Source organism: Corvus moneduloides, chromosome 4 (genome assembly GCF_009650955.1).
Source record: "Corvus moneduloides isolate bCorMon1 chromosome 4, bCorMon1.pri, whole genome shotgun sequence".
In the NCBI taxonomy this organism is placed as follows: domain Eukaryota; kingdom Metazoa; phylum Chordata; class Aves; order Passeriformes; family Corvidae; genus Corvus; species Corvus moneduloides.
Window position 1 is genome coordinate 14,890,607 of NC_045479.1, and position 26,030 is coordinate 14,916,636.

General features: G+C 38.4%; 1 protein-coding gene and 1 long non-coding RNA gene across 2 annotated transcripts in view; one reads left to right on the forward strand and one right to left on the reverse strand.

The window, feature by feature from the left end:
• Positions 1-26,030, reverse strand: part of LOC116442463 (transcription intermediary factor 1-alpha-like) — a 58,683-nt gene that overhangs the window by 6,189 nt on the left and 26,464 nt on the right. The window contains exons 3-16 of the mRNA XM_032105491.1: positions 22,318-22,465; positions 19,666-19,798; positions 18,270-18,386; positions 17,128-17,242; positions 16,309-16,455; positions 13,578-13,695; positions 12,068-12,333; positions 11,278-11,442; positions 9,160-9,339; positions 7,223-7,358; positions 6,059-6,131; positions 4,579-4,747; positions 3,738-4,036; positions 559-691 (exon numbers count right to left, since the gene is read on the reverse strand). Of these exons, the coding sequence (XP_031961382.1) occupies positions 559-691; positions 3,738-4,036; positions 4,579-4,747; positions 6,059-6,131; positions 7,223-7,358; positions 9,160-9,339; positions 11,278-11,442; positions 12,068-12,333; positions 13,578-13,695; positions 16,309-16,455; positions 17,128-17,242; positions 18,270-18,386; positions 19,666-19,798; positions 22,318-22,465 (2,199 nt within the window). The remainder of the gene's footprint in view (positions 1-558; positions 692-3,737; positions 4,037-4,578; positions 4,748-6,058; positions 6,132-7,222; positions 7,359-9,159; positions 9,340-11,277; positions 11,443-12,067; positions 12,334-13,577; positions 13,696-16,308; positions 16,456-17,127; positions 17,243-18,269; positions 18,387-19,665; positions 19,799-22,317; positions 22,466-26,030) is intronic.
• On the forward strand, positions 675-10,507 carry LOC116442465. The gene is made up of 2 exons (XR_004239558.1): positions 675-760; positions 9,392-10,507. It is a non-coding gene; the product is annotated as an uncharacterized LOC116442465 (long non-coding RNA).

The following is a 26,030-nucleotide window of genomic DNA, read 5'->3' on the forward strand; positions in this document are numbered from 1 at the left end:
TGGAGACTGGGCCAACTGGGCAAACTGATCTCCAGAGCTTGCAGGGCAGCTTCCAGGTGGATCCCACCCCAGCAGGGACACCTGCAGGGTACATCCAGCCCGAAGATGGGAACACTCCGTTTTGGACAGGGGAGTAACAGGGCTAAGATCCAGCCACACGTGGAGATAAAATCCTCAAGTAGCTCCGTGGGTGCTTTGCTGCTTTGCAATTGTGCTTTCTGCAAACCTGCACGTTTCCAGCTGTACCTGCTTATGTTACAGCCCTTTAGACCTGCTGGTATAATACACTGCATTGGCAATACTTAGGTACTGTATTAGCAATAAATCTCATCAAAATCACCCACATTATCAGTGTCGTACATCGTGAACCTGAGAGTCTTCTCCCTAGTACTCTGCCATAAATGGCTCTACATGTAGACCAAGAGCCCACATAAAATACTAATTTCAGCATATTTACACAAGTTGCCAACTGAAACCAGGTAAAACACTGATGAAAGTTTCTAACACAGCTCAAAACTGCTTCGGTTTAAAAGTTTTAAATAGCAATTTTATCCTTACCCTACGGTCTATGGGTGCCAAACCCGTGGTGTCTTCCAATTTTCTTTTTTCAGAGCCGTGAGCAGGTTTATCACAGTCATACTCAACTTCTGGCTTGGACAAATCCCGACAGAATGTACAAATCCACTCTCCACTAAAGAAGACAAAAAGACTTTGTGTGAGGGAGCACACCTTTGACAGAAGGCTTTCCACATATTTCTGGGTAAGTCCCTCATCTGTGGGGTGGGTTTTCTCTGCATCTCTGTTGTTTTGTTGGTGGTGATTTTTAAAATATTACAAAAGGCTGAGACAGCTGGCCAAAATGCTTTACTACAGCTTTGTTTCCTTTTAGTGGCACTGGTGTCATTAATGGTGTCCTAACAGAAAGATAGACAGATGGTTTCTACCTTTGTCAATACTGAAATTTTTCACTTGAGCTCACAGGATTTAAGGAAAGCACTTTTAAGAGCCCTGTACAAACATAACTACAGAGACTGAAGGAATCATATGGGCTGAACAGAAGGAAAAGTGTTAGTATTATATGGTGAGAATTACATATTCTCTACAAGCTTGATCTACAGCACACTACTAATCTACAGAGATTACCACAGACAAGAGTTTTTGTAAAACTGAAAATATTTCACTCCCTAAAACTTTCAGATGTTCATGATTTTACCAGTTTTATATATAAGACAACCCTGGAGATTTAAAGGTCAGCATAAGACTGCGACATAATTAGTTCTGCAAGCTATGTCCACTGATTGTCAAACACAATTTATGAACCTCACAGTTTTGAAAAAACTATGAAGAGTCTATGTTTTTAATATAGTTCTCCACAAAAGAAGAAACTTGTATGCTTGCAGATAACCACCAGAGGGCTGAATAGTCAGTCACACAGAAGGTACAGAATCCAGCAATAACCAGTTATGAGATCCAACTGCATGTATTTGCTCAGAGGTACATTATAATAACAGTGTCTTCATAAATGGGAAATGGTTTCTGCAGCACCCTTTATTTCATTTCAGTAATAAGGCAGAAGACTTCAAAAATTTAAAAATAAAATCTTACTGTTTCCTATTCAGAGTGATCCAAAGATTTTCACCATCTGCCAGTTTTAGCATACAGGGGTGAATGATGGGCATTTTGCTTCAAGAAGAAGTTTTACTTTCTACTGTCTTAACTTCACAGAGTGATTTATGACAATGTCACCTCTGTGCCTGGATGAGCCTTACAGAAATGATGTGGCAGACATGCAAAAATTGATACAGGCCATGACCTAAAGATCTTATGATACAAGAAAACAAGAAACAAATTAAAGACAGAGGAATGATGCATTACAATATCCAAGGATCAGGAAGAATGTGGTAGGCTGGAGTGAAGGAAAAAAGATGCAGAGGCCTTATGAATCTATATGGGAATATTGTTTTAAACTGAAAGAGGATAGACTCAGACTAGATAAAAGGAAAAAGTTTTTTACTGTGAGGGTTGTGAAACACTGGCACAGGTTGCTTGGAGTGGTGGTAGAGGCCCCAGCCCTGGAAACATTCAAGGCCAGATTGGATGGGGCTCCAAGCAACCTGATCCAGTTGAAGATGTCCCTGAGCATTGCAGGGTGGTTCAGATTAGAGGGCTTTTAAAGGTCCCTTCCAACCCAAACCATCCTGTGAGTGTATGAACCTATGACATTGCTCTATCCATCTGAAACAGGAACAAAAAGCAATCATGAAAGCAGCAGACTGACACCACTGACATAATAATAATGAAATTATTTTGTATGTTTGAACAAACTAATGCTAAGAGACTAAATGTTTGGCAGACTTACAGCTGGGGGGGGGGAAAAAAAAAGCAAGCAACCCCACAAAGATGAGAACAAAACCCTGATACATCTGAAGTCAGGAGGAAACTTCAGCTAACTGTGCTCTGGAGCCCAGGAACACAGTGCACTTGTAGTAGCATGCACCTCTATGGATCTGAACACCTGCCACCAAGCTGGTTTGGCTCCCTTGCCCTCAGACATCGTTACCTCAGATCATCCACTGAATGATCCAGTAAAAATGAGACATTTTACAGACTTGTTCTTGAATATTTAATTTTAATAGAAACCAAGTCTTGTAATACATAGTTATCTACCTGCTTCAAGATTACTTTTTGTTTCCTTGCCAGAAAGAATATTTATTAATTTAAGTGCTTACTGTAACCTTACTGAGTTTTCCTTATGGCACAAAGCTGTAACATAGCATTATTTTAATAAGAAAAACCCTGGAATTTGAAGGTTCAAAAACTAAGAGAAACATTTTTATGTGCCATTTCAAATGACATTTAAAAGAAAGATATAGTTCCAGAAGTACGCCTGTTCAGAGTAGCACAGAGATGATCAATGGGCTAATCTAAGTTGCTATCCAAATGTTTTGCACCAATAAACTATGCTGATATTTAATCAGAAAACCTAATATTTATAAAAGCATTAACCAATGAGCATGTCATGACCAATGTTTTTATCCTTTAATACAAACAAGCTTATTGCATGATGTTTCCAAGCTGGGGCATTGCAAAATGCCATTTATTTTAATCAAAGACACTAATTCCAGAAGCAAAGGCTGGTAATGCTTATAACAATAACCTATTTAAGACTCTATTTTGAAAGTCAAGAAACTGAGCAATGGTTTTGTAACAGCCAATCAAGAAAGCTTAATGCTTGTTTCAACACTGACTGAGATGTTATAAAAAATGTCAGTCACTACACATCCCATGCTTGGAGTGTAGCCATGTTTAGCGCTGAAGTAATATATTTAATACTATATATTACTTCAGGTTTTTCTTGTAGACATTAATTTTTCTTCTTTTTTCTTTTTTTAAATAATTATTATTAAGAAGTATAAATATTTTTCAGTCACCCTTAAAACATTTTATGACAGATTGGTAATTCTGTGTCCCAGTTTTAATAATAGATGCCCTAGATGTGATCTTACTTAATTGTCAAATAAGTGAAGTTTTACAAAAGATTTTGTAGAAAAAAATACAATCAAGCTGAAGTTTCATGAAAATTCAGATTTTCTCCAAATAATAAAACTTCTGGATATAAGACTTTAAAGACGACACTGCTCTTTCTCTGAGACTGAAACTTCTTATCCTGGGTTTCATAATACAAGTCTAATGTCTTTTGCTGCAATTTTAGATGGAATTGAAGGGGTCATAATTACCTTGGAAAGTTCATCAGTGTAGGGACATGACAAGAAAGATGGAATACTTTGGGACACTTCTCACAGCAAAGGAGCTTCCCTCCATTCTGACACACAGCACACCAATCTTCATTGGGATCATCCTCTTTTCTGCCCTCCCCAGCGTGGGAGGATCCCATCCATCCTGTTTTCCCAGTGAATGTGTTCTCCTGCAGTACCCCTGGCTGGTCATCTGTGCTGTCTGGTGCATCTGTTCTTAGCACAGCTTCATCAGAAGTGGAATTGTGATTGGTATCCAGCAGCAATGAAGTGAGTATGGACTGCAGGAAGAAACAAAGGAAGCCAGGTTACAATATTTATGTGAATTTACATGACCTTAACAACGTGCAAACTGACCTGAGTAAGAGATTTACATGCAAGCAGCCATAAAACTTGCAACGTGCATGCAGAAATTACTACCACACTATAACACAGGCAAATGAACACAAGAAATTAGCTACAAAAGGCTATTTACTGCTCCACTAATAAAAAACTAATCTCTGATGGCCCAAAAGTCTAGCAAACTTGTTTATGGATATTCCTGCACAATGACTGGAAACACTTCCCAGCAGCAGCTGAAAATTTCATCTCTGCAAGTTATTTCTGGACTTCCCAAGTTTTCAATGGATAAAACCAGTCTGATCACACCAGTTAATTTAACTGGCAGTAGGGCTAATTTGATTTTGAATCTCACCTCTTCCTTTTAGCTTTTTAGTTTTCCCCTGAAACAGTCCCCAACACAATATGAGTAAGTTATTTTACTCCCCATAAATACAAACTACCCTCCAAAGAGAAAGGAGATCTTTCTAGCTGTAAATATTACATTCCGAGGCTGAGATTCCTCCTCCGTCTCTTGCTTCACGACAACAATTGGGAAATCAAAGTTCTCGTTTGGTGCACTTGACTCCTGTTTAATTCGGATCGGCTCCAACATAACAACCGGGACTTTGTGCGTAGAGTCAGCTCCTGGTGGCCTGCTGGAGGAGCCAGAACTGTAAATGACAACAAGAGGCAGGGAAAAAGGGAAATTACGAGTCAGAACTGGACACCTCCTGTACACTGATGCTTTCCAAGACCTCAGGATGGTAATCTACTTTGCTTCTTTGAATCCAGAGCACCGCATATGCCCTTTATGGAATACAACATCCAAGCTTATTTCCTTTGATGTATACTGAAAAAGCATTACCAAAAGGGAGAATTTTAATGGTGCAGCTCCAAAACTAGAGAATTACTCATGGTCTGACCCATTAGTGCAAGATTTGCAAATAATCTCTGTTTCTTTCAGATCACACACAAAAAAGCACCTCCACTGAACACTATAAACCACACAATCGAGTAAGGCAGATAAAACATGTATTTACATTATCTTGGAAAACTTTCTTAGAGCCTTGCAGCTCTACCAAAACTCACACCCTACTTTTAGAACCAGATCTTTTTTTTTTTTCATGTATTTAGTCCTAATAGGATGAGAATGAACAATCAAAAATACCTGCTTACTTTTTAAAATAAAACTGAATAATTCAAATTAACAAAACGAATTCAAGCAGCAGCACATTGAATCACATTTTTTAAATGCAAGTAGACTCTTCAAACAACCATTTAAACTGTTCATTTAAACTGTTCATAAGAGTCCTTCACACAATTTACCATGTAAATGGAATAGAGCAAAAGGTATTCTAGATTAAAAAGCACCTGCATTTCCAACTCAAGTAGGATGAATGTCATCTGATTTTTCTCCGCATGAAAAATTAATCTCATGTCAGATGTATGCTCTAATTTATTGCAACACATTAATGGATCTGCACTCTTCAAACAGCACTGTGTAAATATATTTGTTCATTAATATTCCATCAGTAAGGGATAAAAACATTCGTGTAGACTCTCAGTAGATATCTAGTGCTCACTTAACTGTACTGCAGCAGAAAATTCTTAATAACCCTCTTTGTAACATCAGTTCCTTAAATCTGAAGTAATTTATAGTTCCACAAGGACTTTCAAAATGCAGTTTTTTCCTTTAGCTGAATTTTCTGAACTTCAAACCTAATTTGTAAATGGTATTCTTTAAATAACGCAAACCTAGCCATCATTTACAGAGTTAATACATTTTTACATGTTTTATTAATACATTACAAATTAAATTACTGCTTTTAGAATGCAAAGAGTGCTGTAACAACCATCAGGTCTGACCTGTTAACAGAGAAGATGAGACAAATTGACATCTATGTGCATTAAAGAGAGAAGAGACTGAGGCGTGTTCTGTGGAGGTGGAAGTTATATTTTCTTCTCTCACATTCTTTCCTTACCTCTCTCTGCTCCCAACACTGGAGGCACTAGGTGAACGAATTGGAGGGTGTACGTTTGTCACACTGATTCCTCCTAGGACAGAAAGATCAGATTAGAACAGAACACAGGTCTGTGCCAAGTCTGAGATACAAGTCTCGGAGAAGTACACACGTTTTGGGAAAAATTTCTCCTGCAGTGAGAAATATCTCATTTAATACATTTTCATGAGAGGATGAGAAGCATGAGATAACAGAGGGAAAGAGAGGACTAAGAAAGGGCTCATTATATGTAAGCAGGCTGATGGGTCAGTACCTTTGCCTGGCTGACCCCTCCACCTGATCACTGCAGGTTGTTTTGTCTTACTAAATTCAAGCAGATCTCTCAGGAGAACTGCCACGAAACTTTGAGCCAGCAAGCAGGAAGAAATCTGAGGGACAGATAAGAGAGAGACCAAAGGTCTGGGGACCAGAGAGCCGAAAGCCTTGTGAAGGACCTTGCTGAGCAGCAGCCCTGAGAAGCCTGGGAGGGCTGTCTGTGCTGCCTGTGAATGCACGGCTGTCTCTGCTATCCCGCCTCAGTGTGGGACCACCACGCAAGCGCATCAGTGTCGAAGCTGCATGAGTGCTCCCCGGGAATTCCCACTCACACAGCCTTCCCACAGCTCACATCAGATAATGGGAGCAAGGAACAGCTGCTGAGGGCCACCAGCATGGTGACAGGAATCTCCTGGGTCCTCTGGGTCCACCGCATTCAGCCACCCATCACAGTAACTTCTCTGGTCATCCTGTGTCAGTGCTGCACTATCTTTCCCGAGGCACCATTTCTAGTCTGCTGTTACATCCTCTCTTACTTTCTCAAATACTTGTCTCTTACCACAGCTGCTACATTTTAATCTGGTGCACACCCGAAAGTGTCACTTTTCTACGGATTTCTACCCAATTTGCTAGAATCTACTGGTTTTTTTCCCTCCCTGTTCTTAAGATCTGGATGCTTAACTTTTGATCACAACACTAAACTATTGTCTCAACTCTACCTCCTACTATGGTTTCTAAAACTTTGCCTTCATTTTCTTATTTCTCATCTTTAATGTAAAACAGAATTAATTCTCATGGCAGTGCTAACATTGCCACGTTAGGTTTTTCAATTGCATCACTTAAATAGAAAATTGCACCACATTCAATTACCTGAGAGGCCTGGTGATGGTACTGAGGAATTTGGTGACTGCACAGTCCTGTTTGAAGGGGGTTTTGGCTGATTCTGCTCTACAGTGTCATCCTTCCTTACAGCAGTATCCAGTGTGATGTTTCCTGAACAATCAATCTAAAAGGTGGAGAAGCAAAGGGAAGCAGTTAGTGTTGGGAGGGGAATAAAATCCTCCAAAACAACAAAACCAAAACAAAACCAAAAAGCCTCTGCCATAATGTTATTTTGAAAGTGAAGACCAAAATGCATTTCACCTAAGTTTAGCCATCCAAAAGTGAGATGGTTACTTTAAAATGCATCATCTTGCTTTCCCTAAAAAGAAAACAAAATAGCCAAATCCAGACAGTGCTTCATTTTAAGAGCAGATGATTCTGTAAGTGCCAATTTTTCTCCAGAGGCTACAGAGAAGGCTTAAATCAAACAGAGAGCTTTCACACACTGAAGTAAATGCTGAAGTTTATCTCCACACCTTCTTTGGACATGCTCACATTAAATACTCTAAAAAAGATAATACGCTGTACACAAACTACCCCTTAATCCACTGGTGTTTAACAGGACTGGAAGAAACTCAAAGGACACTCAATCCCATCTGTCCTACATACCTTCTGGACAGGAGCCATGCATATTGGCTCAAAATGGAAACAGCAAACCAACACTTGTTCTTTCCACCATGGCTCAGGCCAGAAAACTGAGCTTTATTCTAACGGCTCCCAATGTAGCGTTCTAACTTTCTGTAAAAACTACACATTCCAGTTTGATAAGGAGGAATGACTTTCTGAAGTGTTTGGTTTCTTCCAATATATAAGATAATGTTTGACAAGAAAACACCTCACCTTGGTATCGGTTTTCTCAGTGGACACCTCATAAATCCCCTGGTATCAGACACACTGACTGCTGTAATTTCTACTCATGAGCCAGATGTATACAAAGTGGATGCAGCAGCTTTGGCAAGGTGAGCATATTTGCAGTGATTTGGGCCATGTAGCTTAATAGCATAAACTCAATCATACACAAGTAGAAGAGTTCATAATACTGTGTGCAAAAATAAATATGCTAGAATGTCTCAGACTCAGTAGTTTTATGACCATGTTGTGTGGTTCCCTCTTTAAGTCTGACAGATACTGGGATTGTGTAGTCTATGTACTCCATTTTAATAAAGAGAACACACAGTACATTGCTAAGAACAAAGCATAGATGGGAGATACAAGAATTAACAGCAAGCTGTGACCAGAAAACCATGACACTTCAGATTTCTACAAACCTTAGACCACAAAAAACAGGTTAGGCAGTAATGTGAAAAAATAAAGTCACCTGACTAAAACTCAACAACTCCAACATGGACCTCTGGCAAACATGTACCATTCAGAAGAAACTATAAAAGTGAAGCTTAGAAGTTTAAGAAAAGATGATTTTACTATGCTCTATCATCAGCTCACAGGCATGTTAGAGCAGATATAAAGAAAAGAAGCACCAAAAGGAAAAGATATAAGGAATATATCCAGTATGCTGACCATTAATACCTACCCAAGATAGCTCTTTTAATAAGTTAAAAATATATTTTAAAAATGTTAAAAATCTACCAGAAATGCCATCAGCAAAACACTGCTATCTATGGACACTGGTAAATGAAAGGGAAGCTAACACATTTTTGTTAGGATCATTATGAGGGCTGGGGAAAAATACGCAGCATCCAAATAAACAAGTCCAATTACAATTACAACCTGTAATGTTATTTTTCTTAGTTGCCCTAACAGCTGTCTCCCAGAACAGTTCTGAGTATTTCCAGCAATGTGCAGGCAACTCTGCATTGTTTATTTCCTAGAACTGTCTCATTTTGACAAACAGAATTTCAGTCCAAAAGGTTTCTATTTCTCACAAACATTAAGACTTCAAAATATTGCTTCTACGTTACACTTACATCAGGAAGAGATGGTAGATTATAGGAGCTCCCCACTGGGGAACTCAAATCTATCACAGGGGGACCGTAATTCTTTCCATCACACCCAGCAGCACTGGTGACTGTGGGGCTGGATGGAGTCGATGTTGTGCTGCTTGCAGTTGAAGGGGTGGTTGAAGTTTGTCCACTACTGATCTGCCACTAAAAAGAAGAGACAATAATCCACAATTCAGCATTATTTTCTTTGCAACAGGTCGCATCTACTGAATATACTGATAAAACCAGCAGCTCAGTTCAGGAAGCTGAATTCAAACATAAAATCCTGATTTACTGTGAAGTTATCTCATTTCAAAAACCAACCTCACAAGACAACAGAAGATGACACGTAGCTGAAAACTATGAATAGAAGAAATGAATGCAAATACTTAAATTCAAAGCTATACCTCAGTGTTAAGTATCTATTAATATTTCATGCTGCATTGACAGTGTTGTGGAAGAAATGTAACAGTTTTTGTGAAATAAAAGCGCTACAGGTAACAGGCTGAATGCACAACTGCTCCAGTGCTTTACTAAGTAAATGGCTACAGTGTCACCTGGATGCCATCAAGTCTTTGATGTTGTGCTTCCCTTAACAACAAAGTCATTAAGAATTTGAAATGCTGACTGGATCTCCATCCACATATATATTTAACACCATGATATGAAGTGCACAGTCAAGTCAGACCAAATTTCTTTCTCATTTAGATGTATGCAGTTTTCAATGACTTTAATGGAATTTCACGGCAACTGCAGGCAAAATCTGACTCTGCTCAATTCCTTTTTAGTCAGTCCTTCTATTTACTGGCCTCTAGTTCCAGAAAGACATTACTGAATAATGAGGTATCTTGAAAGAAAGGCTTGTAGACAGGCCAGTCTTCTTTTCAGAGGCATGGAATACAAGTGACTTACTTTTTATTCTTACAAGTTCTCTTAGATATTGTACAGCTTTCTTCAATTTGTGGAAGATAAGAAAAATCTTATAGAATAAGAGCCTTCTAGGCCTCTGATCACTTCTGTTCACTCACAAAAAGAACTTTGGAAGATGTGCAGCTGGCATGAAGAAAAAATAAGTTGTGTAACCTCCTCATAAGCAGAGTGCTGACTGGTTAAGGAGACACGAGGACAGCAACACAGGTGTTGACATGCAGCCAATGTGTGTTTGTTTTGGTTAAGAAAAATGCTAACAGGTATAATTTTAGCTAGTGTATTTTTAGCACAGTATAAAGCCTGCATGGTGTATTTTTAGCATAGTATAAAAGCTTAGGCATACTCCTACAGTATATAAGGCCTTGTGTGATGGCAATAAACTCAATTCTCTTCGGAACAAGAACCAAGAGGGTCCGTGTCTTTATTTCTCATTGCTACACAATTTTGTTGGAATTAGTTCTCTGATATCATAAGCACTGCAAACATAAATGGTATTACACCACTTTTCAGGTCACAGATTTGTTTGATCCTTTCCTGCTTACCTCTAGTGACATGACTTTCTCTTTCCTTCCATGCACCTAACAATTCATGTGTTAATAATAGGCTTTTTAATAAAGATGATCCTTCCTAAACATTTAGAACACATATGATGTGTTTGTTTCTGCCCCAGCTCAGCTGCTGATTAGCTGGGCACTGATCAGTCTCACTCAGCAGAGGTCCCACAATTGTGGACTCTGCTTTCTCCCCTCACCTGTAAAAGTTCAGATTTGCCATACTCTGGAGAATCGTGGCAGCTCTAACTTTCTAGTCAAGGTTCCTGGTGAAGCCACTATAATCTGTTTTGTCTACTCATGGACTGCAGTGTGCAGACCATGGCCACGCTAAGTTCTGCATTAGTGGTCAGAAACCACAGTAACAGCAAGTAAGACAATGAAACACCTACACGACACACACGGAGGCTCAGGTCCATAATGCTTCAGCTGCTTAGAACTGTCAAAATGAAAGCAGCTTGACAGTTACCTCATTAAGAAAACTATGGGTATCTTGTCATAGAGAAATAATGCAGCCTCTGTTTTAATTGAAAAGCACTCTAGAAGTATAATATAAAATATGACACAAAGCACATTTGATGCTTTATTTCTAAATGGAGAGTGAAAAGGGAAAGAACTCTACCTGTTTTATAGCTTGCTGCGCCAAGAATGCCATTTGCAATGGGTTGGGCTTTACTGCTGGCCTTGGCAGGTTCTGATTTTGGGGAAATCTCATCTGTTGTGTAGGAAGAGCTGAACCATTGGGCTTGGGGCTATGATTCTGGAAATGAATCAAGCGCGGAGGTGCCTGCATAAAAACCATAAAAACAGTTCTGCAAGTTAGCTGATATCTATTCAATATTCCACACATTTTTTACTAAATGGCTCTCTTCTGAAACTCCTCACAAATTATATGCAAACGAATACTATCACACCATTTATCAGAATGATCAAAAGCATAGACTTTCAATGTTAAAACCTAGTAGACAGTTTTGAATTATTTTAATATATGAAGAGATATCACAAGAGCCAGTGAGAGTGTTTCCATCTTGGAAAGATATATGGGAGAATCATTGGGTATTATGCAAAAGAGATGTAGAAAAAAATTAATGACATTCACTTTTTCATCACTTGACAAAAATTCAAAAATGATGCTCAGCACTATATATGGCTAGATAAAACAAGATTTTATTTTTTTAATGAATAAATATAGGCTGAGTGTTACCATGCATTTTGCAAGGCAAGTTTAAAATGCCCATTCAATTCTCCGTAGAGAAAATGTTCTCTATCTACATAGCCACATGCTGAAGATGAAGCTATCTGAAATTATGTATCTAGACTTAAGTTCTTTCCTTTTTATCCTATCTTACTTTACTTTCTCCTTCAGTGCCATGAAAAAAAGAGACTCTTCTTTGTAAACAGTCCTAACTTACCTGATGAGAAGCAGGAGGTTGCTGCATGGCTCCTGGCATTCTTGGGTTTGGCAGAACTGCTGGTCCTGCTCTGCGTTGAGCTTGCTGTCTCTGAGCCATGACCTGCTGCTGCATGTGCTGGAGTCGGAGCTGCGCTAAGCTGATCTGTGTCGGGAACTTGGAGAGCTGGTTGGAAGGTAAGCTGCCTGGTGGCTGTAAGTTTGGTTCCATCACAGGGCTCTTGGGCATATGTGGTGGGGTTTCCTTATCTTCAATTACCAAAGAACCTATTTTAGCCAAAATAAATAAAATCAATACCAAAGTATGGTAGTTAGCAGAAATGCCATCACATGTCAGCAATATGCAGTCTGACTAGAACCCAAACCATTCCTGAAGTAACTTGTTTCTTTACTCAGACTTTATTTTTTCTTCACTGGTTCTTAAATCTAGCTTATCTAAAGAAAGTGAACACATTTGATCATAAACAAAATGGCCTAAAGGTTGTGATTTCTGAAACTATATACATAAACATGATATGGTTTTATCTATCACCTAAACTCTTACAAGAACCTCAGTGCTGGTCTATACAGGTGCCATCTCTATTATAGCACTTTTCAGAATGTAAGGGACCATATTTCAGAAGTTCATTAAATGAACACACACCAAAGAAAGAGCCCACCAAAATCAAGAAAAAGTGAGTCATGACAAACATCTCAGCTGAGCAGCAGTTCAGAGTTATCACCACACAACCTGACAGCTGGTTTCTGGAAACAAGTTTCACTTTCAATTCCTGTCTAAGAAAATTATTTATAAAGAAGAAACTCGGAGAATTTCCTTGCTACCATCCAATGTCCTCATGTCTGGGAAAAGCAGTTTGTTTGCCTTGAAGAACTGCTGTAACACTTTCTTTCTCTGACACTGTAGAGAATCATACACTTGCCCCTCTGTACACTGAGAGAGCACTTTCTGATGAAAGGCAGAAACGGTCCCACAGGTATCTCACAAAGCCTTCTGCACATGACAGAAAAACAACACTGCCCACCAAGCTAACAGTGGAGAGAGAAAGGAAGCACAACAACAGTCAAAATCCTAAAAGAGCTCTAAAACCTTTAAGTTCTCCTGCTAAGCTCTTGAGTTTCTAGGGCACTTATCATCGTGGCTGAAAGCTGTCCCATGGGAAAGGACCTGTGAGTGCTGGTTGACAGCAGGAACCCATTCTCAGGATAGGGTTATAAACTGTGTTCCTTGCTTCAGAAGCCAGAAGTTATATGTATTGACCAGAAAATTGAAAGCTGCTATTTTCACCATCACATACACAGTTCAAACAAGGTAAGTTTGTTAATATTTTCTCATAGTATTCATAAATAATACTTTTCCCCATGTTATGCACTTTAAATGTTTTTCACAGTTAGGGAAATACATTTAACAGAGTAAATCAAGAAATGAACAGTGCAGAGGCTATCATCGCAAAAAGAAAGCTGCTTTCAAAATAGGATCAAGACACCAAAGGGCTAATAAAAATTTATCATACCTAGATTGAAAATATTCTGAGCCCAGAAGCTAGGATCACAGTGGAACTGGATGGTATTGTTAGTCACTGGTGAAGGATCACACCTTGCTCGGAGAAGATACCGTAGTCGATATGTGATCTAGAACAGGAAAAAAACCAAAGGGTTTTTTTCATCTGGGGCCAGAGCCATGTATCTGAACAGCATAAAAATCCCAAAACCACACACACCCCCCAAACAAAGCAAGCAACCAAAAAAACCACCAAGCCCCCTGAACAAGCCCCTAGAGAACTGAGGTTAAAGACAGAGAAACTTGTCCAAGCTACAAATAAAGAGGTATTTTTAACATCTTCCCCTTATTCCTAAAGTACTTTTAAAAAGAAGTTAGCTACAGCCTAAACAAAAATAACAATTCTTCCCAGTAGAAATACATATCTTTCCAAAAACTAGGCCATTATATTCAATGATTTTAACTGCTTGCAAGTGAAGTTCAGATTTACATAACCATTGATGTTTTTTACCCTACAAATCTATTTTATCCCATTCATTTTTCTGTCAAAGAAAAGTATGCCATACGTTTGGCAACAAGTATGGTCACAGGGAATTTTCTTTTGTACTAAATTTAAGTTTTCTTCAGACAGCCAAAGAACAGATTTTTATAAACTGTCTTTGAAAACTCAGGTTCACAGATATTTTCAGATTCTTCCAATACCTTGGTTCCCAAGAACTGGACTGTGATTACACAAGAGGATATTCTACCAAATGCTCACAATTTATCTACTTCCTGGAAAGAAAATGTTGTCTTGCAGTTGTTTCCCTAGAAATGTCAGGAACTGATATACAGAAATATAACAGGCACTCATTTTAGAATCACACACAGCAGATCCTGAAAAAAAAACCTCTTGTTTTTCTTGAGTGATAGATTATTTCCTGGAAAAGATAAATATTTGGCAAAATCATCTTAACTGTTCAAAATAATACAAGTTGGGCTTTTTTTTTTTTTTTTTTTCCCCAGAGGAATTTTATAAGAGCTTCCAGTGAACAAGTTTTTTCTTTCAATTTTAGGCAGGTCAGTTTAAGACCAGATACAAAAAACATTTAATGAGACTCAATATTTTTAAATGACCATGGAAAATTTTAAGTGCATTATTAATATTTTGGATATAGACTTCCTTAGGATTTCAGTGTATACTAACAGAATCAAGTACATGACACTACAGAAATTCTAGTCTTTTGTCCTGTTACCAGTACTGGTCACACACAGTTCCTGTCACAGTTTGTTCCATTATTTTCCTACTACTTTGCACACACACAGGCATTGTAGATAAACTCATGACTAGTTACCTCATGTTAGTTGTAATGAAAAGTACAGCCCCCAAGCTGTAATGATACCTTTAAATCTGACAGGCATTCCTTCCTCTCTCCTGGATATGCTGGAGCAGAAGTCTCACATGCTCCTCTACATATCACTGCTTGGAAATAGATTTTTCCAAATGCCCACAGATAGGTTAGCTACTCAACTCCCAAGCAGCACCAGCTTTCTAAAGCTCAATCTGTTCTTTTCAAAAGTACTTCTCATTTGCTGAGGGTTATGGGCTAGATGGTCCTTTTCTTCAGCTGCCTAGTGTTCACATGATTAAAAAGCCTGAAACTCAACTTGTTTTCTTACACAGCAGAGTCTTTGTGGCAACACCAAGCAATTATAAACAACATGACTCAGTCTGATGTCCTTTTTCTCTATTCAATTAAAAAAATATGACTGGCTGAGGCAGAATAAGGCAGACCCAATGAATTTAGCGACCTGAAGTTGATAAAAAACAAGCAATATTCTAGGATAGCCTGCAGTATCAATGGGTATCAAAAGAAGGAAAAAAACACCAGCAAAACCCAACAGCAAACCCAAACAAACAAACCCCAACAAATATCCATGTAGGTTCTCAACTAATCAATGAGAAAATAAAGAAAAAAACTTTGTGAACCAGTTTATAGGAATTTGGGGGGGAAAAAGCATCTAGCATCTTTCCTCAGCATTGTTACAGATTTCTGATATCAGGCAAGTACAGCCTAGTAACCTTTGGAAAAATCAAGGTAAGCTTTTGGTTTGCTTTTTTTTCTTTCAAATTTTCTAGGATTTCTGTTCATCATGAACAGTCAGTTTAGTGAGACAATGTGCACTCAGACCTTAAGGGCCATTATAGCAATGAAATATTTAGCTTTGTAACTTGTTTGTATGGACAAACAAAAGCCCTAGTTTAATTTTTATCAGTTTTGGAAGACTTTTAGTGGGAGATGAATCTGACAGAACAAAGACACACAATAATATTTACATTAAAATGCTAGATACCAGATACTATGATATACAAATACTGTTTTCAAATACTGTTTTTACTCAGATGCTGTAGCAAGTACTGAAAAGAAGCACACTGATGATGTAGCACACACAGCATTTTTTCCCAGTGTTTCACAGGTTCACAGTTTTCAACCCAGAGAAAAGGAGTTGTTCCTACTTCTGCAGATCTACAGAAGTTCTGTGGTATTGTAACAGGAAAGAACCATGACCAGAGAGCCAAATTAATAGAAACGTTCTGCATTTATGTTAAAGAGAAAACCACGAAAAACTATATATAAATATTCCAGTGAGTAGAAAATCATGAAAAATTCTAATACCCTAGAACACCTGACAAACATGTGCATGCATATCTGAGTTAACTCTGGTCTCTAAGTGAATGGAGAGAGCTGTCTTCCTAACCTTACCAAGCGTTTGCTGTACAAGAGCGCGGTGCTGCTCCCACTGGAAACTGCCCATTTGGAAAAATTCATGACATGTTCCAGCTGTTTAGAGAGACCTGCCACTTCCTGTTGCTGCTGCAGAAGTTTCATCCGATGCTCTTTTGCCAGAGTCTGCAAGTAGAAAAGCAGTTCCAGTCAAAAGGTTCAATGGGCAGTTAAAAGGCATTAGCTTTCATATTGGTAACTCACAATGATCAAGTGGTTTCACTTAGCTCCTCTAAAAAGGACTCCTGCCCCCTGATGCAGCTATCAAAAGAAAAGTCACTACACATTTACTCAAGATATCAGGACTTGCTGTGCTAATGACACATTTTATATATATTTATATATGTGTGTGTGTGCCTCTCGACACACACACTCTTTTTAAAACACAACTGGAGATTCTATTTTTCCAGGTGTCCATTCTAGACAATTCTCTCCTATGATTTGCTACTGGATTGTTGAATTTATGAAAAATTCTCATAGAACACTTTCCATGCATGATGCATAGAACTATAAATTGCAAAAGCATGGAGAAAGAAAGTGGGCTCAGAGACATCCCTGATCAACAAACCAGGGCACACAGATAACTACAAACAAAAGAGCAACCACCCCTCAAAAGCCAAACTTGTCTCCACCAGAAACCCCACTGGCTCAAGTAGCTGGTATAGGACATCTCTCCACTTAGGAATCATGATAAGACATGCACAGTGCACTGAAGCTAGAAATTTACTTTAATGTGAATACATAGAAAAAAAATATTAAGACTGACATTTTTCTTTCTTATGATAGAAATTAAATTACCTCCAGCTGATGCAGCAGTGCTTTTCCCTTTTTATTTATTTCTACCATCAGTGTAAATATGGCAACTTTAATATCCTGTTCCACCTGCTTTTGATTCTGATTCACTTCAAGAATTCTGTAAGTAGACAGTATAGAAAATAATGTTCTTTAGCTCACAAACCCACCCTCTAAACAGTATTAAAAAAAAAAATCTGTTGCTTAGAGTACAATACTTCTTGGTCATATGCATCAATTAATACATGTATCATCAGATACTTATAGTCAGGAAAATTACAGGCAGAAATACAGACCAAGTAAGAGTGACCTATGATAAAATTAATTAACTAATGCCATAACTCGGTAAAATTGCTGACATCTGTCACTGATAAAAGTTAAATGCTAGTGGTAATTGAAATTGTCAATTTTCAGTTGTCCGGAACTTCTCTGGAATGGTTCCTGGCAATCAAAACTGCTTAAGTCTAATTTCCATCTATGGTAGAATGGCACTGATTTAGCCACGTCAACAACACTGCTCAAACTCATAACAGCAAAGCTTAATGTTATACTGGGGAAACCTCTACTGCTAAGATGAAGGAAGAGTTCAAGTCATACTCGGCATCCCCGACTGTGCTGAATCTCCCTGGGCACTGCTGCCCCTGAACTCTCCTGAAGGAGCAACCAGAAAGGCTCACTGCAGACTGCATTTTACAGATTTATTTTTCTCCCAGGTTTGTAGTACCCAGTGAATAAAGCCCCAGGCATAAAAGTATTACATAAATCTTCAAACACATGTCACAAACATTATGAAAACATGAGTCATAACCTTTCACTTTCTAAGAGGGATCTACACTAAGAAAATTAATGTGCTGATGGTGGGGAAGCATTTAAGACTGTCTTTTACAGTCTTTATTGCATAAGTTGTTTTGTTGCACCCAAGCAACTGCTGCCCATTAAGTCCACAGGCCGAGCAGAAGAGTTACCTAACACAACCAAGCGCATTGAACAGGCAACAGTCACTACAGTGAACTGAAGATCTTAGAATTCCTCTTTCTGGAAGAATTAAAGGAGAGAGGTACAAAATGCACTAATTTAAACATTTCAAGAAACTACAGTATATGTAAAGTTGCCTTCTGTCAGTTTTAACCTCACAATCTGATACATACCTGTTTTGGATCTGTTTCCCTGTATATTTTATGTACTTAGTCTTCTCCATCAATTTGGTGATTAGTGTCTCAATGATAACTTTCTGGTTCTGAAAAGCTTCTTCTATAAACTGGTACCTGTAGTAAAAAGCAGTGAGGATTTACACTTGTAAAAAGTGTGATATACTTGCTAAAAAGCAGAGTGACTTACAAATAATACTTCTTTAATTGACGAAAGGAGCTGCTCAAATCCAAAATTTAACTGTCATCATGGAAGCATATGCCAGCAAATGCTGATAGATTTTATTTATAGTATATTTAATTTTATAGTCTATTTCTGGTCATACTGGGGGAAGAATTTACAATTTTCATAGATACAAAAGGACATTGTATGACCATAGCCTAATTTTAGCAAAAGAAAAATTATTGTTTTGAGGTAGTCATCACTTTGAATGTGAAAATGCATGTGAGCTATTACTTCATGCAAGACAAGGATGCAGAAATAGAAGAAGAGATTGCTGAGTTGGCGGAAGTTGGCAACATTTTAAATCAAGGAACCAAAATCTTTAAAAATTTGAGGACAAAAGGAGGTGGCACATTATACAAGGGATATAAATCCTCAGAAAAGGAGAATATAAGAGAAAGACTGCAACTCTGCAAGAGCAATGTTTAGGCTGTTCCAAGGAGCAACAGCAGCCAACACTTTCCCACCTACTGACGTTCACCTGCTCAGGCAAGCAAGTTCTTTGGGTGGTTGCATCAGGTACAGCAAGCATATAATATTTAACCAGAGTGCATCTGTCCCAAAACACTACTGAATGTGTCAACCAGCAAGATCTTTGCCTTGCACTCAGAAGTTGTATATAATTCTGCTTTTCAGCTTCAGCGGCCAGTAAGAGATGACCAAAGAACAGCAACACAAAGATTTTGGTGTCATAGTGTTGTCCAAGTACAGTATTAGCCAAACTGTAGGTTAACTCCTCCTTTGAAAGGGCTCTTCACAGAAAAAAAATTCCCATTTACTGCATTCTGAAACTGTTTGGTAATGCTGTTATATAATCATCTTGTTGAAGGACAAATGAGAAATTACATGTAAGTGTACAGTTGCATAACACAGCCCCTGTGTTTTCTACGGACTCTCTGAAGAGCTGCATAGCAACAATTCTAACCAAATAACTTGACTGTAAAGAAAGGTCTTGTGTTTAAGTCACCAGATTAACAACTGGAAGAATTAGATTTTATTCTAAATGTAACACACACTCCTCAATCACATTCTTTGGGACACAACCTCAGTTTATTTGTGAGTTTTATGTTGCACTTTTCCACCTGACTGTATTCCATACAGCTAGAAGTACAATCTACTTCAAGCTACCTTCCTGTAAGTGAGATAGATAGAACATGTGCTTTGCTTTGGTACCTGTGCTCTTTGTGCTCTAGTAACTGACAGTCTCGGCAGGTCAGCTTGTCACAGGTCTCACAATACAACTTCAGCTGCTCCTTTTTGTGGTAAGGGCAGAACACTGGTCGCTGACTGGTCACACCAACTGCCTCTGTTGAATAAACGAAGATGTTAGTACAGGCTACTGAACTTGTTCAAGATTTGCATTCTCCTGTTTTTCCTTATGTGTGCAAGTGTGTATCAGGTCAATCACTGAGACTAAAACAGCCATAAGCTCAAACTGCAATGTCTCACTCTTGTTGCTCAAGCATGGAACTAGCACCCTCTTTAATGGAAAATGTCTAGAACCTATTTTAACGTAATTCCTTATGGCCTCACAAAACTATTTACAAAAGGAGTAGCCAGTACTGTTGAGGCTGCAAAAGACATTGCACAACCAGCAAGTTCCTTTCTTAAATGGAGGTGAGGAGGTGGTTGACTTAATTCGTGCTCTGTCTTCTTTCTCAGCTGAATTGGTGAAAAGGGGTTTGAGGATATCAAGACACATGCATTCAAAAGTGCAGAACACCCAGGATGTAATAACCAGGAGATAGGAACTTCCCTTCAGGACCCCATTTTAGATGGGTGAGAGGTCTCACTTCAGTTTCTAGTGAGCAAATACCAAAGGGTGGAGGAAACACCACCAGATCATAGAAATGAAATCTGTTCCTTTAACAGTTTAACTGACAAAGCCTCATTTCCTAGGAGTTAAGTTTGACACTGATTTCATAAGGATTACATGGCCTGTAATGAAAACTGGCTTCACACTTGTCCTGGGTTGCAGTGTATTCTATTACCATCCTCAGGAGCTGTTGAAACCAGGTGGGGCAGTGTTTCCTTGCCTCCTCCCCCTAGACTATCTTGCTGTTAATTGCCCATCATTGTCCTGCTGCATGACTCAGAGATAACTCCCTCCGGACTATCTTCTGTTAATGAGCCTAATCAACACTTTGCCTCATAACTCATTACCCCATTGTGAGATGCTCCACCCAGAGGGAGGAACCAAGCATCCCATCGTGGATATAATCTGGGACTCTGACCACCAGAGACAACCCTTCCTACTGGATTTCCAGAGGACAGGAGCTACACAGCCACCATTGGACTTTCTGAGGAAGAGCAGACTCTTTTACTACAGGATCACTGCTTCAGAGGACTGCAGCCACCATTCTACCAGACTGCCACCACCACCCTGCCTAACAGGGTGTCAGGTTGTACCTTGACTCTGTCAGTTTGACAGTGTTTTCTTTTACTTTTTTTTCCCTTTTCTTTAATTTCCATTAAATTGTTATTTTGACTTGGTGCCTCCCACTGGTTTGTTTTCAAACTAGTACAACACTGCAGCCCATCCTTCACTGCAGATCAATAAGGACTCTTTTTCATTCCCCTTCATTTACTTATTTTCAAGAAATCTGGAAGAAGTTATTTTCAGATCTCTGTCCTTCAGTCAAAATTCTTTTCAACTCATCAACAAACTTCCTCCCAAAGAGGCCTGAATGCACTGAGACCATTCCTACCACCAAGTCATGTTTCTGCCTAAGAGTCCATCAGCCACTTTTACTCACTTTTGTCTTCTCTTGAAACTACACTCTACTCACTTTTGATTAAACATGTGTGAAAGTGGGATACAGAATACAGTGTATATCTTCAAAGTACCATGGTGGAAGATACCCTTTGAGCAACAGACTACCTCATAATACTAGATAGGGTGGAATGAAAATAAATATATATTATAATACATATATTTAAAATAATGTATAACAAAAATCAAATTTAAAAATTATACCTTTACAAGAAAAATCATGAAGTCCAATGAACATATTAGAACCAGTAAATGTTTGTCAGCATCCTATAATGTTTATTATTCTCCTACAATGACACTAAAAGACGTGACACAGTGGGGAAAAAACTGAAACAAAAGGGGTTCTCAATGAACAGGAATACAACCTTTTCTACCACAGAGTAGTCAAGATTTCTCAGAGAGGCTGTACTGTTCACCACATTCACCACTGTTGGTTCCCAAGGCCCAAATGGATAAAGCCCCAAGCAACTGGAGCTCAAAACTGAATGCTTGAAGCAGGAGGCTGAACTAGATGATCTCCTGAGGTCCCTTCCAGCCCAAATTATCCTAGATCCTACTGAGGAAAAATGCCCCAATTCATAATATACTTCCCTTACATTTCTAAGGTAAAACATTTCATCAAAAGATACTTCGCTAAAATAATGAATTTTGGCTGGCTTTTTATCAGAATGCTGAAAAAATTTAATCTATCAGTGCTCCTTTCCTGTTGTTCCTTACAACAATAAAGCTCATATTAACCATTTGTTAGACCTCTAGTAAAACTAAAGGAGCCAAATGCCTAAAGAAGTATTTTCTGCAGCTGATCTCTAAACTCAAGAAAATAATTTGCAATTAATCCACCTGAAAGACAAAATCTATGTATATTTATTGGTTTAAAACATATTACATTAAAAAAAAGATAAAGAAAAACAACCTTTACCACTACTCAACTTATGTGAGACAAACTGACAGAAAATCAGCTTTCAGTTTACCACTTTTTAAAACAAGTGTGTTGGTCCAATATAATTTTCCAGTGCAGACACAAATTCTTTGTGAAATTATAAATATGTTACCTGGCGATACTTCCTCTTTCTGCCTCACAGTATGATCCTTGGTGAATTTAACCCTCTGGTGAGCTCGGATGCAGGTCTTGCACAACCACTCTACACATTCCACACAAAACCCATGAGCTTCTGCATTGTCTTCACAGCTTGTGCAGACCTGACAAGAGGAAGAAAAGGTAGCTGTCAAAATAAGTTTGGAATATACACACAAGTTATTTTTCATACATCATCAGTGCACTTCCATCGTTTTCTGAAAACAGTGAAATGAGAACGGAAAACTGCCTGAGGTACAGGAACATTATAAATAACAGCATAGAAGTAATTGAATGTGACTTTTCAAAGAAACAGGTCATTTTGTCAGTGTTACCCTAAAATCTTTGCCTGACATGATGAAAGTCAGACCACTATTTTCTGCCATTCCCTGCACACTCAGAAGCCATACAATGTTTACTATATACAAGATGTATATTGTGAAATATTTACTAATGACAGAACACAACCAGCACTGCTCTGATTTTAGAAGCCTCCCTCAGTTCACACAGCAGCTCTAATTTTAGCTTCCTGTCACCTGCTTGGGTTTCAGGAAGCACACACAGTACTGAGCAGCAAGGCTCCTCTCAAGAATCTTAGCATCACCACTTAAAGACAGTATTCCAGTTAAGTTTGTCAAAAAAGTTACCCCAGAACAGATTTGCAGCCAATGCATAAGAATTTTCAAACTGTGGCCTGTTAACCCCTGAGGCTCTATGGACTATACCCAACAGACCTAGGAAAAAAAAATAATTAAGGAAAACAAACATGTCAGCAGACCAAAACCTCTCTGCACAGACTAAATACATACACAAGAAAAAACTGCTACAGTACCACAGTCTGAACAACTGGTTGAAAACTCTGAATGATGGACAACACCAGTTCACACGTTCATAGTATTATTTCATTTTTTTTACCCCTCCTTTACAACGCCTCTGTAGTCCTACCTTCAATGGGGTTTTGGTAGTAAAAAATAGTGAACATGCTTATGCAGATACTTGTTTAGGTAACTACCACCCATTTCTGGCAATGTTTAGCACTGCTGCAAACCAAAGCCTCAAGGCGTCTGAAGACTGCTGCATCCTACAGACCACAGTGACAGATTTCTGCTCACAGGAGCAACAGGAGAAAATTTTAGGTTTTAGTTTTGTTTTCAGTTTGATTAAAAAAACCCCAACCAAATGACTGTACCCACATATGGTAAATATAGATTAAGTTAAAGAGGAAGGAAATATTTATATCTTATGCAGATAAAAACTATATACATAGAACTATGTTCCAGTTTCCTCTTCAGGAAAGAGGAAAATTAGCACAAAACTTGCCTTAGGCCAGATAGCAAGTTACTGACAGAACTGGAATTTGAACATGAGTTCCAGATTCCCAATGCTGTGCTTATTCTTCTGGATCATATTACCTCTCAAAGCAAGTCTCTTTTGAGAAATGAAATTACAACACAAGGGCTGTCAACCCCTCCTGTTGTCACTTGAGTTTGAAGCAGTTTCTTTTCATTAAAGGTGACCTGCAAAGGAGAAAAAATTGGGCTTGTGCCCCTTTTTCTGTTTCTTTTCAAAAATAAGGCCTGAAAGTTTTCTTCTTCAAAATAATCTCAAAAATTTAACTTCTCCTTGGTTTTTCTTGTAATTCCCCTTCTTCTCTTAACAATAAAAATTCTTATTCCTATCCAGACCAGTAGACTAGGGAAAAACACCAAAGTCAGGACACTATTAAAAAAAAGTCTAGGAAATGGAAATAAAGCAATTAAAGGGAGTGAACTGTAATCAGGAAATCGAAGATTTTTACTTTCTGTCCTGATTTCAGCTGGGATAGAGTGGGGGTTTTCCTTAGTAGCTGGCACAGTGCTGTGGTTTTGGATTTAGTACGAAAATAATGTTGATAGCAACAACCAACACATCAGTGTGTTAACCATTGCTTATACAAAGTCAAGGACTTTCAGCTTCCCATGCTTTCTGCCAGTCAGGACATGCACAAGGAGGGAGTGTGGCCAGGACAGCTGACCTGAACTTGCCAAGGGGATATTCCATAGCACAGAATATCATGCTCAGCATATAAACTGTGGGGAGTTGGGTGGGAGGGACCAATCTCTGTTCAGGGACAGGCTGGGCATCGGTCAGCGGGTGACGAGCAAATTTATTGGGCATCACTTGTTTGTCTTGGGCTTTATTCCTCTCTCTCTCTCGTTACTACTATTATTACAATTATTTAATATTACTTTATTTCATTTATTAAACTGTTCTTAGTCCAACTCACTGTTTTACCTTTTTTCCCCCCCAATTCTCCCATCCATCCCACTAAAGACGGCATGGGGAAGGAAGGAGGAAGTAAACTGAAAGGGGGAAGTAAAGTAAGGGCTGCATGGTGCTTGGTTACCAGCTGGGGTTAAAGCATAAAACTTGCTATTAACCCTTAAATTCAATGACATTTTGAAAAACAACAAAAAATTTTTTTAAGTATTCCTTATTCTTGGGGGAAAAATCCTGTCCCTCCTTTCTCTTTCGCCTGTTGCTCCTCCTTTGCTGTGCCAATGCAACCCTCTGCAAGACTGATGCAAACCAGGACTGATTACACCATTGTAGCCCAAGGCTCAGTTACATCAGCAACGCTGACTGGAGAGTGAACTGAATAGGCAGGACAAGAAAGTTTTCAAATCAGTCTTGTTGCCAGAAAGGTGTGATTGTGCTGTGCCCCCAGATACCCACACATATTTTTAAAAGTCAGAGTGGAGATTAACATACTGGATGTTTGGTTTCCTAGTGTAAAAAAACACCAGCAGCAAAAACAAAATAAGCAGAGAAATAAAAAGAACAAAAAAGTCTTTCAGGCATTCTTTAAGTCAAAGAAGCAAAACAAAGACCAAAAAAAAAAAAAAAAAAAAAAGGCAGGAACGAAATTAAAACCAAAAACAAACAAACAAAACCCCAACAACAGCCTTTCCAGATCACCTTTAGCAAAATTAGGTAGATGAACATGCCAGGGCATTCAGGTAAGTTCAAAGAACTTTTTAAGCTATTAATTCTCCTTAGATTCCAGGAGCTTTCATCTATTTTCTTTTTTCAATATGCTTTAGTTGGGTTTTCTTCAACTGCTTTGACCTGCTACACATGGAATGAGATTAAAATTGTGATTCAATAACCAATAATCAGGTGCTGCGAAATGAATCAAAACTCCTCCTTTGTAGCACCAAAAATATATATCCCAACTTTATACTCTCCAAATCCACCAAGTGGACGTGAGACAGATTTCTAAAGCTTTTCGTAGACATCATAACTCAAGCTGTCAAAACAGCAATGCCTTCTAGGTAGCACTAGATTTGCTCCTATCCTCTTCTGATTTGAAATATGCATTTTCAGATATAGGCTGGATTTTGCTAGAACTCCTAGTTATTAGAGTAAGCCATACAGCTAAAGTTCATGGAAGTATAATTACTGTAAATATTTGTTATGAACTTACAAAACCTAAAACTCATTTCATTCTTATTTTTGTGACTCACACAAGCAGTATTTCAGTGATTTCAAAGAAAACTCTCCCTAGTTAACCTACAAGCCCTTTATTCTGGTCAGACAGACATTTATTTTTAATTGAGTTTTCCTTGTAATTACATTTAATTCAGTTACGAGTTTTAGTATTTGTAACCCTGGGAAGTGTTCATTCAGCCTTCAGTCAAATTTAATGAA